Source organism: Carcharodon carcharias, chromosome 5 (assembly GCF_017639515.1).
Source record: "Carcharodon carcharias isolate sCarCar2 chromosome 5, sCarCar2.pri, whole genome shotgun sequence".
Lineage (NCBI taxonomy): Eukaryota > Metazoa > Chordata > Chondrichthyes > Lamniformes > Lamnidae > Carcharodon > Carcharodon carcharias.
The window spans coordinates 106,536,747-106,554,609 of record NC_054471.1 but is presented as its reverse complement, the minus strand read 5'-3'; the positions used below and the strand labels follow the sequence as shown (position 1 = coordinate 106,554,609).

At 43.9% G+C, this 17,863-nt stretch overlaps 1 protein-coding gene across 1 annotated transcript in view; it reads right to left on the bottom strand.

Moving 5' to 3' along the window:
• LOC121277734 (potassium voltage-gated channel subfamily KQT member 5-like) overlaps window positions 1–2,641 on the bottom strand; it is a 351,643-nt gene extending 349,002 nt beyond the window's left edge. Inside the window, 1 exon segment of the mRNA XM_041187370.1 lies at window positions 1,267–2,641. Coding sequence (XP_041043304.1) covers window positions 1,267–1,604 — 338 coding nt within the window. The 5' untranslated portion in view covers window positions 1,605–2,641.
• Window positions 2,642–17,863: the final 15,222 nt, after the last annotated feature.

The window sequence follows — 17,863 nt, the reverse complement described above, 5'->3', positions numbered from 1 at the left end:
CAACAAGTTATCTGATTGGACAATCCCAGGTTTGGACAAACATTTTTTTCATGTCTCCCAGAATAAGCCGAGTGTCCCGCTTGCGATTTCATTAACCCAGGAGGGGGTAGCTACAGTAACAGAGAAAGAATTCACTCACTCGCTGTTAAACCAACCTCTCTGGACAAAAGCATTCAATGGATTTGATCTCGTTAATAAACCCAATAAACAGATTTAATCTTAAAAAAAAAGAACCAAGGCATTTGAAATCAATATACATACAATAATATTCAGCGGGTCTGGCAGCATCTGTGGAGAGAGAAACAGAGTTAACGTTCCAGGCTTTCCTCAAAAAGGGTTCATCCTGAAAATTTAACTCTCTCCACGGATGTTGCCTGACCTGCTGAGTATTTCTAGCATCTTCTGTTTTTATTTCAGGGTTGCCGCATCCACTTTGGAATCGCCGAGTTTAAGCCACAGCTGAATACTGCCCAACTCAATCTGAGGTCGGTTTGCAGACAGCAAATTGATGTAAGATACAAACACGTGGGCTGATCAAACCTTCAAACTCTGAATGAATGGCCAGCGAGAGAAAATTGGATAAAAGCCAAAATACCGCGGATGCTGGAAATCTGAAACAAAAACAGAAAATGCTGGAAAAACTCAGCAGGTATAACAGCATCTGTGGAGAGAAAGACAGAGTTAACATTTCGAGTACGTATGACTCTTCAGAGCTAAAGAGAAGGAAAAATGTGATGAAATTTATACAGGAGGACAAAGGAGTGTTAATGGTAGTGGTACTTGTCCTGCTATTATCACATTCTGCTTTCTGACCTTAATGCTACCATCAGCACCTCCTTTAGTCAGTGCCACTACCATTAACATCCCTTTGTCCACCATATCTTTGTCAATCTCGCCTTTGCCTCCACCTATCATTGGTCTTCTACCCAATTTCATTTCTCCAACCCCCCCTTTGAACAGCATAAATGTCATCACATTTTTACTTTTCTTTAGCTCTGAAGAAGTCATACGTACTCGAAATGTCAACTCTGTCTTTCTCTCCACAGATGCTGTTAGACCCGCTGAATTTTTCCAGCATTTTCTGTTTTTCAGTTCACCCAAACTCCCCCATTCCCCGCCACCTCACTTTGTCCTCACGAAAGAAACCAAAATCTGGTCAACAGGTGATTGGAAACGCACCGTTCCACTGGTGAGACAGAAGAAATGTGAATGAAGTGAGAGATAGAGACAGGTACAGTCCAGTGAATTGTAAAGAGTCTCACTTACACAAAGGCGTGGTAGGTGAAAGCCCAGTTTCTGGGTCGCTCCAGGACATTGTACAAGAGGTTTTGCAGTCTCCTGTAACGCACGTTCCTGCGGGGACAGTAGCCTCTCCCTAACGGTTTGTCCAGCAGACTGAGGCGGCTCCCCTGCTGAGCCGGCCCGCGGTATCCAGCCCTGTCCAAGCCGCTGATCAGGAGCACTCCGTCGCGGATGTGGCCAGACTCTGCCCCGGGGCTCAGCCCCGATTCCACATCACTCATCCCCACAAACTCCACTCTGCCCCCTCCTCCCGCTGCGCTTTCCATCCAGAGGCCGCCCTCCTCGCTGGGATTCCGGGGCATGCTATCAGATGCATCGGGGCGCCGTGTGTTCAGACATTGAGCTGCCGGGGACAGGCTGGAGCAGCCAGTCCGGCTCTGCACCCCCCCTCCCTCTGTCTGTCTAATCCCTTCCCTCAGGTTCCGGGAGGGCACCCAGCCCCTTTAGCCGGTAAATAGTCTTGTTATCCGGATCAAACAAAGTCTTGGAGCGGCTGCAAAGCCGGGGTTGAATCTTGGAGAGTTGGCAGGCACGGTAAAGTTAGCTGGTTGCCTGGCTTTGCCTAACCCTGGAACTGTCCTCCGGCTCCCACTGACAATGAATGGGGGCTGCGTCCTCTTCTCCTCCTGCAGTCTGCAGCCTGAGCACCAGACTGCCCGCTACCCCTACAGCCTCTCAGCTCCCGGTGGGCGCTCAGTGGGGTGCCACAGCGCGGGTGATATGCTCCTGCTTTAGCCGCTACCCATCCCTCCACAGCCACCATTCCTCCGATTCTCCCACAACTTCAACTTCACGGGCTGGTCCCGTCTTGAGAAAAGGGCTCTTCGAACGGGATGCAGCAGTCCCGGGGCCCGGAACCCCGGGGACGGAGAGAAGTTTGGCGTGACACACCGGCAGGATCACGGACTCTGAGCGATTTCGGACAGAGCAGGAATATAAATATTTAAAAAATCACATCTTCCAATTCAGCGGCGTGAACAGGAACTGGTCGGAACAGGAATGCGAGAGAGCCGCTTCCCAAAGGCTGGAGTGTTCGGGCTTGAACACAGCAACTGGCAGCTGAAAGACTCCCCCTGTGACAGGTGCTGAAAGCTCCAGTATTCCGGTCTCCGGATTATTCACACAACAATCCCAACAAATGAAGCAATATGAGACAGCAACGCTTCACTGGGGCCATCCAGACTCTCCCCACATCTAATTCAATGGTCTGCTCCCGGTGCAAATTCCAAACTCCTTTCGCGTTCCCTCCCAGTCCGATGTTGTCCCGTTTTGGACTGGAAACTCAGGAATAGCAGGAGGCCATTCAGCCCGTCTAATTCCGCTCCGCCATTCCATCAGATCGCGGCTGGTTTATACCTCGCTGAATCGGGAGCGCTTGTGCACAAAAATTGTTAAACGTATCGATGTAATTCATCAGCAAAGCAGTTATGTATATGTAATGGCATTTCATCATATCCTTACTACCATTTAATATCACAATTGTAAAACTGGATTCATTAATTAATTGTCCCCTCTTGCAATAGTGAGTTATATGCAACAACCGTACGATAAATAAAGGATTATCTTTTGACTAATACATGCTAGAAATTGAGCAAATATCCCCTTTATGTAACAGGTATAAATTTATAATCGTCATTTTCTGCAGACCTATGTTTTCCGAAATGTTTTAAGGGAACTACAAACACATTCTGTGCGGCCAATAAACTGTATTTCTCCTAATCTAGTGAAAGTCATTGTAAACAATGAACTCTAATAATTTTATGCTGCAGCTGTATGTGTGGGCTCACTGAACAGTCCCATTCATCCAAAATTTTCGGTTTAAATCCAGTTTACCTGGTCCAGACTGGGAAGGAATCGAGATCACCGCGACATCTCGTGGTGAGACTCAGTTATTCCAATCACTCTACTGCAAGGTGCGATTCAGGGGGGCTCATTTTAACCCGCCCAGTTCTCAGTTATTAGCTGGACTGTTTGATTATATATTTAAAAGTCATTGAGGACAGCACCTGATAGACTTGGACACACACTCATTCCTGTTAAGTTTCAATGGTGAGAGGTGACACCAGGATGACCTGTTAGATATAAGAAAGTCTTAGTGCCCTCAACTAGTTACCAGATTCTCTTAACTTTCCTTTTCTCTCACCAGCGCCCTCTGTTAACGAACTATTATACATCCTCACCCTCACTTTTCTCTTCCTCATTCAAACTTCTGATTTGTCTCCTCTTACTTTCTAGCTTTCCAACTTACACCAGTGAGGACTACACATTTATTAAAATAAGATTTTACAGATAGATGTAAATTAACAAAATATACCAGAATACTGTTTTGATAATACCAATAAGTTACAAATATGGTTTTAGGAAGATTCAATTAATGAAGGGCACCCTAACTTGCAACATTCAGGTTACATCACATAACATTTGGGAACACAAAGATTTATGATTGAACAGCCGAAAGAATATGGAAATCCAGCAACATAAATCCTGCCATCCCAATGATCAAAAATAATTGTTTCTCAGAAAGGCTCAAAGATAAATGGTACACACTGAGTGTAAAAGGGGACACTGTTCCTGATGGATGCAGGGGGTTGATAGGAATGTGGGTATCAACCTGGCCAGCATTTTTACATATCTCTAATTGCCCTTGAGAAGGTAGTGGTGTGTCACCTCTTTGAAGTGCGTCAGTTGGTGTAGTGAAGGTAATCTCGTAGTGCTATTAGGTTAACAAGTTTTACCACTTTGATCCAACCACGATGAAGGAATGGCAATATATTTCCAAATCAGGACAGTGTATGACTTGCAGCTGGTGGTGTTCCCATGTGTTTGCTGCCCTTCTAGGTGGTAGATGTTGTAGATTTGGAAGATGCTGTTGAAGAAGCCTTGGCGAGTTGCTGCAGTGCATCTTGCAGCTAGGTCACACTGGTGGTTGAGGGAGTGAATATTGAGGTAATGGATAGGGTGACATTCAAGCAGGTTGCTTTCTCCCAGACGTTGAGCTTCTTGAGTGTTGTGGGAGCTGCACTCATCCAGGCAAGTGGTGAGTATTCCATCACACTCCTGACTTGTGCCTTGTAGATGGTGGACAGGCTCTTGTTGGTGCATTATTTGTATGGGCTGGTCCAGTTCAGTTTCTGGTCAATGGTAATCCTAAGGATGTTGATGGTGGGAAATTCAGTGATGGTAATCTCATTGAAAATCAAAGGTAGGTCTTTATACTCTCTTGTTGGAAATGGTCATTGCCTGGCACAAATATTACTTGTCACTTATCAGCCCAAATTGGAATATTGTCCAGGTCTTGCTGCATATGGACACAGACTGCATTATTATATGATGAGTCGCTAGTGGAACTGAACACTGTGGGATCATCAGTGAATATCCCCACCTCTGACCTTACGATGAGGGAAGGCCATTGATGCAGCAGCTGGAGATGGGTGGACCTAGGATACTACCTGAGGAACTCCTTCAGCGATATCCAGGGGTTCATGGTGCCTGCTGGGAGTGTATTCTAGCAGATTGTGCTAATGATGCAAGCTGTGAGTATATTCCAGGCAATTGGTCTGTCAACATTATTACAATCTCTGGATTTCCTTGTAAACACTATTACTATGTCTGGATTTCCCTGTAAACATTATTACTATGTCTGGATTTCCCTGTAAACATTATTACCATCTCTGGATCTTTGTGAACTCTCAGACTTCAAAATGTCCTTACAAACTTTGTCGCACTAAACTGACACTTGTGATTAATTACAGGCTCAAGAATGTCCTGCAAAAACTGTCATCCACATGCAATCTTAGGAGCCTCATGTAAATAGTGACAACTTCACTTGTAAATACAATGAAACACCATGGACACTGTAAAAACAGGCACCTTTGATGTACCCTGCAAATTCAGCCTCGGTCCCAGGGAACAAATGCAAATCAATTTCATGCCCAAAATTCCATCAATATATGTCACATCGCTGGTACCTCATTTAATGTTGAAGTGAACTACACAGACTTACCAGAAACTTAAACACAACAGCAGATAATGTGTGACAGTAAATGACATGAACAGTAATCAAGTGAAACATTATTCTATAGGAGTAATTGCTGAATTTGTAATTAATTAATTAATAATCACTTACTTACCAGTGATTGTGGGACAGGGAATGACAAAAACAGTAGAACAATGGAAAGTGGTTTATAGAATTAATAGTTGAACTTGGGGGTTGCAAATTTCCATTGTGAGGCACTGTATTTTCAGTACTATGGGTGTTGGTTCAAGTCCAAAATGGTGTCCATACACATACACTTTTGATGCCAAATGTCATTTGGGTACGGGCGTTAGCTCACTCACAAACATTGCGCACTGAAAGTATGCAGAGAACGTGATGTCATTCAGTGTGTAACGCTGATTTGACACCCACAGTGCCATTCAACTGGCATGGTCCATTTAATATGCTCTCACAAGAACCCCCAACTAGTGCTATTTAAAAGAATCATCAATTACTTTCAGTTTAGTCGTTGATTGATTTCTACTGGCCTGTATTACTAGCTAAAGTTGCTAAAACCTACAGGGAGCTGTGAGGCATATGTGGAAGGGTTTCTTCTGACTTGAAGGGTCTCCTCAGTCCAGCTGCTCCTAGACAAGTGTCCAATGGCTTGTGATCACCTTCTGCATGAGGCAGACAGTGGACAGAGGCAACAGAGGAAGACAAGCTGCTTAACAAATAAGGAAGGGGAGTGGGAGGGGGAGAAAGTCTCTCAGCAAAGGCCATATCCACCCAGGTCTTCAGGGAACAATTCTCCTACCTCAATGAAGAACAGTGTGTCAGATATCTCTGCTTCACCAAGGGGATTCCCACTGAAATCTAACACCAGTACAGCCTGAACAGCAGTCTCGGAGCAGGGTGAGGACAGCATTGCCAGTGGCCATGGAGGTCACGATGACGATGATCTATTGTGCATTGAGCTCCATCCATTGGAGCAGATGAAATTTGAACATCCCCTGTTTTACCATTTACTGTTGCATAACAGAACTCACTGCACTCTGAATACAAGGGCTGCTGAATACAGTGTATTTCATTTTATCTTGCCAGAGAGCAGCAGGTGAAGCAAGCACATTACTTTGTGAGGATCTCAAGCTTTCCCATGAGGTGGAAGGAACTATTGACTGCACACAGCTCGCTCTGCAGGTGCCGCATGTCAAGTCTGAGATGTGCCACTCCCTCAATGTCCAGTTGCTGTGTGACCATACGTAGCCTCTCATGCAGGGCAGTGCCCAATATCCTGGTGACACTCATGATACTTTCAGTCTGTGGTCATTTGTTGTACCATCTGCAGTTGAGAAACCATGACAAATCAGAAGGTGGCAACTTGGTGACGAGGACTATCCACTGACCACATGGCTGGTGACTCCAGAGCACAACACACACACATATGGGCAGCTGCCACATAAATATGATCAAATGGACCACTAGCATGCTTAAACAGCATTTCCATTGTCTGAGACACACTGGAGGAGCCCTGCTGTGTGTGTCACAATTTGTCATGGTCTGCTGCCTGCTGCACAGCCTTGCCATCTTGAGGCAAGTGTCCTTGTCACTAAACATGCGGGAGGGAGCTGAGGAGGAAGGGAAGAACCTACCAACACATTCATTTCTAGCTAGGCTGTCCTTGATTGACTCATCTGATTGTGGTACCAGTCACTCCAATTCCTCATTCACCGATAGTCCCACAACTCCCCTTTCCATCCCTCTGTTACTGACCATCACAATGTCCTCTTGGCCACAATGCTAAAATAAAAATGTTACGACATTCAAATATTCTGAACCAACTTCATCAATCAAACCAACTAATTGTCTGCACAAAGGTCAACCAAGTGCATAACCTTGTGCATTCCCTTAGTCCCTATCCTACTGCCCCTGTACAGTGTTCCCACAGTGGCTGCAGCATGACTGGTGGGAGGCTGCTGAGCTTCAATGGGAAGACTCTTATTTCGAACAGGGGAGAGAGGCAAACTGAACTCCTTTATTTTCTCACTGTCTGTCTGTAAGCAGAGGTGTTTTAATATTTGAAGTAGGCTGTGGTGTTTTTCCCCAAACCCTTGGTTTGTGAGGTCAATTTTTAAAATGGCTTTAGCAAACTCTCTTTAGAGTTGAATCATAAATATTGTTTATTCATACCTTCAAACCCAGGGAATGTTCACAACTTCACACAGACACAAGCATACAATAAGAAGATAGGAAAGAGGAGATTTTGCAATCATGCGCAACTTAAAAGAGAAAAAACCACAGATATAGATATCAGTTCATGTGATTGCTAGAGTCCAGAAAGTCAGAGTCCAGTGAGATTCCTTCATGGACAGGTTAAAGTTCAGATGAAGCAGGAGTTGCAGGATTCCTTTAAAGTTGATGGTGACGCAGCAAGATCAGGTTGGTACACAGAGACTTGGTCTGTTTAGCAGACAATGGCAGGAATCTTCCAGAGAACAGGCTTCTTAGAGACATGACACTGTAAATGGCTTTGGAGGATGACCTCGAATAGCCCTAAGCCTAGAAGGCCCGGCTATGGACTGCACCATCTTGGCATGGGTGACAGCAGTCTAGGATGGCTGGCCAATGGGCAACATCAAGGGCACTGGTGGACTGGCAATGCTGGGAGCATAACATTTCTTGTGCCCACTGCTATTTCCTCATCTAAGTAGTCCCAACAATGGCCTGAACTCTATTCTTGTCTCTTTACTCTTGTTTTTGAGTCACAATGCCTGACAGCCTGTAAGTCTACCCACGCAAGGCCAGCTGCTCTGTCCCTTGCATTCAGGTGTTAAATCCGGCACCTGACCTTCAAAAGACTCAGGACCCCCTGTTGCGATGGTAATCAGGCCACACAGGCTTATCTTTGGACAAAACTAGTAGTAGGTCACATGTCCCTATTCATTACTCCGTTGTAAGAATTAAAGGTACCAGCACAGGTATGAGCGTCAGTTGGCTAAGATAGATTGGGGAACTTCATTAAAAGGCGGATAGACAATGGCTAATATTTAAGGAATGAATGTACACATTGCAACAGCTATATATTCCTTTCAGGTACAAAAAACACAACAGGAAAAGTGGCCCAACCATGGCTAATAAAAGAAATGAAGGATAGTATTAGATGCAAAGAGGAGTCATATAAAGTTGCAAGTAAAAGTAGCAAGTCTGAGGATTGAGACCAGTTTAGAATTCAGCCAAGGAGGACCAAGAGATTGATTAAGAGAAGAAAAATAGAATATGAAAGTAAACTTGCAAGGAACATAAAAGAGGACTGTTTAAGCTTCTATAAGTATATAAGAAGAAAAAGACTAGTGGAGACAAATATAGGTCCCTTATAGTCTGAAACAGGAGAATTTATAATACAGAACAAGGATATGGCAGGGCAATTAAACAACTATTTTAGTTCTGTCTTCACGGAGCAAGGCACAAATAACTTTCCAGAAATACTAGGGAACCAAAGATCTAGTGAGAAGGAGGAATTGAAGGAAATTAGTATTACTAAAAAAAAGTACTGGAGAAATTAATGGACTGAAAGCCAATAAATCCCCATAGCCTGATAATTTATATCCCAGGCTACTAAAGGAGGTGGCCATGGAAATAATGGATGCATTGGTCGTCATCTTTCAAAATTTTGTAGATTCTGGAACAGTCCTGGAATGTTGGAGGGTGGCAAATGTAACTGCACTATTTAAAAAAGGGGGAGGGAAAAAACAGGGAATTACAGACCAGTTAACCTAACATTAGTGGTAGGGAAAAAGCTAGAGTCTATTATAAAGGATGTGATAACGGGACACAGAAAATATCAACGGGATTAGACAAAGTTAATATGGATTTATGAAAGGAAAATCATGTTTGACAAATAAACTGGAGTTTTTTGAGGACATAACTATCTGAATAGATAAGAGAGAACCAATGGATGTGGCGTATTTGGATTTTCAGAAAGCTTTTGATAAAGTTCCACTTAAGAGGTTAGTGTGTAAAATTAAAGCACATGGTACTGGGGGTAATACATTGGTATGGATTGAGAATTGGTTAGCAGACAGGAAACAGAGAGTAGGAATAAACGGGCCTTTTTTGGAATGGCATGTGGTGACTAGTGGGGTACCGCAGGGATCAGTGCTTGGGCCCCAGCTATTCACAACATATTATCAATGATTTGGATGAGGGAACCAAATGTAATATTTCCAAGTTTGCTGATGGTACAAAACTAGGTGGGATTGTGAGTGGTGAAGAGGATGTTAAGGGGCTTCAAGGCAGTTTAGGCAGGTTGAGTGAGTGGGCAGATGTAGTATAACATGGACAAGTGTGAAGTTATCCACTTTGGTAGGAAAATCAGAATAGCAGAGTATTATTTAAATAGTGATAGATTGGGAAATGTAATGTACAAAGGGACCTGGGTGTCCTTGTACACCAATCACTGAAAGCAAGCATGCGGGTGCAGCAAGCAGTTAAGAAGGCAAATGGTATGTTGGCCTTCATTGTGCGAGGACTTGAATACAGGAGCAAGAATGTCTTACTCCAGCTGAACACTTAGAGTATTGTGTGTAGCTTTGGTCATCTTATCTAAGAAAGGATATACTTGCCATAGAGGGTGTGCAGCGAAAGTCCCCTGACTGATTCCTGGGATGGCAGTATTATCGTATGAGGAGAGATTGGGCTGACTAGGCCTTTATTCACTGGAGTTTAGAAGAATGAGAGGAGATCTCATGAAACATATAAAATTCTGACAGGGCTGGACAGACTGGATGCAGGGATGATGTTTCCTCTGGCTGGGGGGTTTAGAACAAGGGGTCACAGTCTCAGGATACAGGGTAGACCATTCAGGACTGAGACAAGGAGAAACTTCTTCACTCAGAGGTTGGTGAACCTGTGGAATTCTCTACCACAGAAGGCTGTGGAGGCCAAGTCACCGAATATTTTTATGAATGAAATAGATTTCTAGACACAAAAGGCATCAAGGGGTATGGGGAGAGAGCGGGAGTATGGCATTGAGATAGAGGATCAGCCATGATCATATTGAATGGCAGAGCAGGCTCGGGGGGCCAAATTACCTACTCCTGCTTCTATATTTCTATGTTTCTTAAGAGACAGTTTAAAATATAACCATTTTATAACGTTGGTGGTCATAACAACCTCTCACCACTGTCACTACCAGTGACAGCGGTAAGAGGCTGTTATGACCACCAAGCAGCCCATTTCATGTGGTGAGGCTGCTAGGCATGCTCTTGTGCCCTGACTACGTGCTCCCTGTGCCCCACGGAGAGCACCACCTGGAGCAAGGACAGTTTGCTGGACTGCTGTGAGACCCTGCAAACCCATTTGTGCTGGAATATTGCAAATGCACTGTTTCGGTCTATCATACATGATTCTGGTGATTGTTGCAACATTCCAATCTATTGTTCTCAGGGGCTGAATTTTCCCCCCATTGGGGAGGGGTTGTATGGGGGTGGGCAGGAGCGAGCATGAACCTGATCCGTGCCTCCGATCGGGTCCGCATCGCCATTTTATGTTGGCCCACCCACCTGGAAGTTCTGTGCACTCCCTGTGCGGGCGGTATGGGGGGGTGGGGATTCCCTGAGTCAGGGCCATGCGTGAAAGAGCGCAGAAACCTCCCTGAGGCACTCCTCAGTGTAAGGTTTGAAAATTAAAATAAAGGCAGAAAAAAACTTTTAAAACATGTCCCCTCTTGTGACAGTATGACATGAGCTGGGACATGTCAATGAATTTCTAAAATAATTTTAATTGATTTTTAAAACACTTCATGAAGCCTCATCCTGGCTGTGGATGAGGTTTCAAGACAAATGCAAAGGCATCCTGGGGTCTTCGCCTGTCCGCCAAACTTAAGGTTGGAAGGGCAGCTCATTTAACTGTTTTAATTAGTTTCCAACGGGCCTTAACAGGCCTTTGACAGTTCGGTGGGCGCGCAGGCAAGTCGGCTGCGCGCCCACTGAACTGAAAATCTAAATGACCCGTAGTGATGTCAGGACACCCGCCCAACATCAGCGCGCATCATTTTATGCGTCGGTGAGTGGAGCCCACCCCCACTCGCCAATGGAAAAATTCTTCCCAGATATTTTAACATTCCAATTGATTGTTCTTAGATTTGGTCTATTCTCCTCCTTTCTGTAGGCACTATGGGATAACACGTTGATATTAGTTTATTAATAGCAGATGGAGAAGCTCCAGTGGCCACAATTAGGACCGGTAGAAACTGACATTAATTACATACACTGAGCAAGCAGATTCGGTTAAGTTAAATCCAATTCTTTTTATATCAATACACATATTTAATCAAATATTACATGGATGGAAAGCTGAAAGCCCAGTATAATATATTAATAAATATTTGGAACCAAAACTTTGAGATCCACAGTTGAAAAGCAATGATGTGAAGTGAGAGCAGCTTCATTTAAATTTTGCAGATTATTTACGCGTAGAATACTTTAATTTCACAGAGCTTTTACTCGCATCTCCAGGATGAGATTTACAATCAGAGATGGAAACTGAACCATTCTATTAGTCAGTTTGGAGTCCAGCTTGCCAATGTTGGTGAATAACTCATCAAGTTTGACCAATCTATGGAGCCCTTTATAAATATTGCTGTAGTCTCTGGAATCTTCATCATCTAAGAGATTTCCTGACACAATCAATAGAGTGTTTAAATGTCACTGCATTATACCCTCGTGAATAGTGAATCACACCCACAGAAGCCTGCAAATGACATCATCTAGGCCTACAGTCCTACATAACCCAATAAATGTTGACTTACACTCACAGATGCCTGAAATTGTTTGTGGCCTGCTGTATTGTGTACTCCTTTCCATATTAACCCCCTTTCAAAGACCAAATCTGTATACTGACAGTGTAGGGATTCCTTGGATGCCTTTGTTTCTTAGTACTCCACTATGTATTGACTTACCTTGTTTAGACATCTGTAAATATTAACACTGTCTAGGGTCTCCAGGAATGTCTGCTGACATTAGTACCCCTTTATATATTGACTCACATTAACAGATCATGTAATACTGACACAGAGTGGCAAATCCATGATTATCAATAGTCCTTGCTACACTTTTATATATTGACTACAGTCCCTCAGAATACTGCACACTCTGAAGCCGACTGGGGCTCCTAAATGTCTAATATCCTTGGTAACATTTTAAATATTGACCCACTCATACAGAACCTTATAAATACTGACACATTCAAGGTGCCTCTTAATTCTCTGTTTCTTGGTGCCTTTTTATATATTCTATCAGTCTAGCTGGTGGGGGGTGCGCATGGGGGAGTGTTGGTTATCTCAGCTGGCTGGATAGCTAGAGTGTGATGCAGAATGGCACAAGCAGCGTGGATTCAATTTCCATACTGGCTGTGGTAGTTCACGGAGGCCCTGCTTCCTCACCTTGCCCCACACATGTGGAGGGTCGCCCCTCAAGCTACAATTAGCCAAAAATGTCTCTCTGATGGAGAGAGATGCCTATGATCATTTGGGACTCTGGAAAGATGTGTGCATCAGTCAGGCCAGGTAATGAAGTAAGGAACAGTGGAGCTGAGCCTTTACGCTCTTAAACGTTTAATTAGAAAGGCACACATTGCATGTTGGGCAACTCGAACCCTGCTTCTGGTCTGCTGTTACATGTCTGAGCACATGTGTGTCCTCAGTTAATACCCACTACCTGAATAAAATTAGTATACAATTAACAGATTCCCTTCTCTTTTCAAATGAAATAAAAATTAAAATTTATGGGCAGAATTTTCAGGTCGTTGGGCAGATATGGGAGCGGGCCTGGGAGCGGCTGGGAAATGGCCTGCTGCCCACGATTGGCCCCCAACTGCAATTTCACACTGGCTGGCCAATTAATGGCTGAGGAGCTCAGTGCTGATGGGGTGGGGGTGGGAGGAAGGCGAGCGCTGAAGTCAGCGCAAACGCGGGGGAGCGTTGAATGAAAATTCCCTGAAGGCAGAGAGCTGCCTCAGGGAGCTGAAGAATTTAAAACCATCAAATAAAGATTTCAAGATGCAGAAAAAAATGTCCACACAACGGAGTCACTCACCTAAGCATATAGATTATAAAAACCCTGCCCAAACATTTTTATGTTTTTTAATTAATATATGAAACCTCATCCTGCCGACTCTCGTGCGCACCAGCTGAGCGAAATATCACACCAGTGAGCAATGATGTCGGGGCACTCGATTGACGTCATCGCGCAGTATTTTATGCCTGATTGGGTCAGGCAACCACCCGCCTGTGGGACTTTCTGCCCTATGTGAACCAAACTTAAAAATAAAAACTCCATGCTCTACAAAATACTAGATTGAGAGAAACCCCTCTTCCAGAACTCCTAATAATTTCCCCACACATGTACTTTTAATAAAATAGCATGCCAGTTGATGACTTGCATTCAGCATTTGTTTCAAGACAACATGGTCCATCCGTAGCCTTTTCTCATTCTTCGTAAAAAGTACATTGTTCCACAATGAATGAATATCTACATAACATTCAATAGGTATCCTCTCTACAGTACACCCATTTTATACACTGCCATTTAAAATATTTGCTAAATAGAATCCCACATCCATTGACTCCACAAGACCCAGTGTTTTAGCAGCTGAACTACTTTGAACAACGCATTTTATTTTTTGCTTCCAAACTAAAAGACATCAATTCCCATTTCCATAAGAGATATAGTGAAACCAATTCACTAGGATGCCCATCAGATAAATTAGAATGTGATGCATCATTAAAAATAAGTACCATTATGTTCTTTGGGTCACCTATGGGTGGCACCTGATGTACACATTTTTGCAAATGTAATTTTTGTAATTACTTCTTGCCCTTAAAACATCCTGTAGTTTGAGGTATTTCACTCTCTATATGATTGTTAATTTAAAGTTATGCCAGACCATTGTTTAATGTCTAGCCAATATATTTAAATCTTAAATCTAATCTTAAATTCTATTCAAATCTTATTTCTAACACATTTCTCAAATTCTGTAGTACAACCCCATAAAATATCATCAACATGGATCACACAATTGCCTAAAGTTTTCCTTCATGATTCCAGTTAAACATTGTAGGATCTATAGCTTAACTACTACAATTAATGATTAGCATTTGTTCATTGAGCCGGCAAAACATAATAAGTACTGGCGATGGAGTTGAAGCAACATTCCTACTTGATCTACTTCTGGACTCCAGTAATCTCTGAAGTTAGAGTCTTAGAGCCAAGGGCAGGATTTTATGTCTGTCGGGTGGACTGGTTGGGAGTGCCTGCGATCAGCTGACTGCCACCATTTTACATGGGTGGGCCAATTACGGCCCGCCCAGTGTGATGCACGGCTGGTAGTGCTCTGCGTTACCTGTGCGGGCAGGGAAAGGGGGGAGAGTCGGGGCCTGCGCTCTTTCGCAAAGGAGCGCAGAAATCACCTTGAGGCATGGAGCCGCCTCAAGGAGATTAAGTTTATATGGAATGTTTTAAATAAAGAAAGATAAAAATTATTCAGTAATGTTCCCTCATGTGACAGTGTTACATGAACTGGGAATGTTTATGAACTGTGAAAAAATCTTATTTATTTAATAAAACATTCATGAAACCTCATCCCGCCGGTGGATGAGGTTTCCCAAAAAACATGAAGGCCACTTGGGCTCTTCACCTGCCCACCAACCTTAAGGTTGGATGGGCAGCGTTCATAATTACGTTAATTGTTTTTTTATTGGCCTTAACAGGCCTTTGACAGTTCAGCGGGCGCACAGCCGCCTCCAGCGTGTGCCTGCCGAACGAAAGATCTGAATGACGCACGGTGACATCGGGATGCATGCCCATCATTTCTCATGTCGGTGTGCCGGGCCCGCCCCTGGACGACGACGTGAAAGTTCTGGCCACAGAAACAGGCCCTTCGACCCAACGTGTCCGTGCCAGCCATCAAGCACCTATCTATTCTAATCCCATTTTCCAGCACTTGGCCCGTAGCCCTGTATGCTATGGCATTTCAAGTGCTCATTTAAATACTTCTTAAATGTTGTGAGGGTTCCTGCCTCCAACACCCCCTCAGGCAGTGTGTTCCAGATTCCAACTAACCTTTGGCTGAAAAAACCTTTCTTCAAATCCCCTCTAAACATTCTGCCCTTACCTTAAATTTATGCCCTTAGTTATTGACACTTCCTTTAAGGGGAAAAGTTTCTTCCTATCTACTGTATCTATGCCCCTCATAATTTTGTATACCTCTATCAGGCCCCCCCCTTCAGCCTTCTCTGCTCTAAGAAAAATAACCCTAGCTTATCCAGTTTCTCTTTATAGCTGAAATGCTCCAGCCCAGGCAACATCCTGTTGAATCTCCTCTGCACCCTCTCCAGTGCAATCACATTTTTCCTATAGTGTGGCAACCAGAACTGCACACAATACTCTAAATGTGGTCTAACTCGCGTTTTATGCAGCTCCAACATAACCTCCCTGCTCTTATATTCTATGCCTCAACTAATAAAGGCCAGTTTCCCATATGCCTTCTCAACCACCTTATCTATCTGTGCTGCTGCCTTCAAGGATCTATGGACATGTACACCAAGGTCCCTCCGATCCTCTGTACTTCCTAGGGCCCTATCATTCATTGTGTTTTCCCGTGTCAGTCCTCCCACAATGCATCACCTCAAATTCTCAGGATTAAATTCCATTTGCCACTGCTCTGCCCATCTTACCAGCTCATCTATATTATCCTTTATTCATTCACCAATTCCTTTCAGTGTTATTTGCCCCCCGAGAACGTCATGGTTCCAACATGAATAATAAATCTTTTCTTTCCCTCCTCGTTGCGTTGAGCAATAGAGGCATGATGCTTTACCATCATCAGATGTTTTTCCACCCCTCCTCCCCTACTCAATTTGTTTATATCTTTTGCTGAACTTTTAAGGTCAGTCAAGGAATATACCTAATGTTTTTCTGTCTTTTTTCCTCTAGATCCCAGTCTGTGCCTGTCTTACAGAAGGGGGCACATTTTCTTTCCTCTCCTTTTCTGGGTGCACATGCCGAGGCTCTCCAGTGTTTCCCTGGCTGCTCATATTTCATCTTCCTTGTCACTTAACACACCCACCATACAAATGCCATCCCCTTTTTAATGGGCAGTTTCTCCTTGAATTCCATAATCCCTCTTTCACATTGGGCAGAATCTTATGTTCGGCGAGCGGGGGACAGCGCCAACTCACCGACACATAAAATAATGCGGGGTGATGTCGGGCGTGTGTCATCATGAAAACCATGGTTGAATATCCCTCTACCAAACTTTCAGGCAGTGAATTCCAGATCATAACCACTCACTGTGGAAAACAGCTTTTCCTCATGTTGTCTTTGGTTCTTTTGCCAGTCATGTTAAAACTTTGTCCGCTCTTTCTTAACGGCTTTCTCCAATGGCATCAGTTCCTATCTAATCTGTCTAGTCCCTTCATGATTTTGAACAACTTTGTCAAATGTCCTCTGCAGGTCAGTGTATCTTTACTTCAAAAAATAACTTTAAGCAAAGTTTGACCCTATTATCCACCATGCCCTGTGAAGAACTGCAGAGAACTTAAGGTCCTTGAAGGTGGCAGGACAGGTGGTCAAGGTGGTCAAGAAATCATATGGAATGCTTTGCTTTATTGGGCAAGGTATTGAATACAAAAGCAGATCTGTGCCTCAGGGAGATTATGAAGTGCACACTCGCACACATGCGCGAAGCCCATGCTCGCCCAGCTCGCACTCCCCACCCCCCCCGCCGAACACAGGCGGCGCTCAGCACTGCCACTCACGTTTCACGCTGGGCAGGCCTTAATTGGCCCAGCAGTGCAAAATTGCCTGCCGGCCCCGATGTGGCCGGCTTTCCAACTGCCCCCACTGAACCCACCCAACATGGGTGAAATTCTGCCTATTATGTCAAAGTTTTTCATCACCCACTCATCAGGACAATCACAAGAGTACCAATGTCAGGGGAAGCAACAACTTTATACTGTATGAGAAGAGAGTGCTGATTGGTTGGCAAGTGGACTCTGATTGGTAGAAGCATTGCTATGGAGAATGCACCAGTTAATGGTGGCTGACAGTTAATTGCCAAGCTTGTTCGAAATTTAAACTAGGCAACTTGATGCTGATTGGTCAAGGAATTGCCCTGAGGAATGAACCAGTGAATGGCTACTACTTTTTTTGTTTTGCTGAAACAGATGCAGAGTGTGCACATGTTCTTTCTGTCCACAAACAACAGGGCTCTGTGTATTAATATGTGTAGCGTCCAGTACATGCAAATGTGCAACACTGCAAGCTTGACTGATAATCTTACATTGGTTATGAGGGTAATTTTTAGCACATGGAGGATTATTGAGCAAATGTTGTCCAACTACGGAATCACATCTAATGTTGGACAATGTGTTTTGAGTTCTGTAAGCACGGGCTGGTTGGGTACAGTCTGTTCCTTGTCCATTGCGAACAACGGAAGGGACATGCTATTTGACACAACCTCCAGTCTTTGGAACGTACGAATTTCAGTGCCAGTGTGATGCTAGGTATGTAGGCTGTACATCCCAAA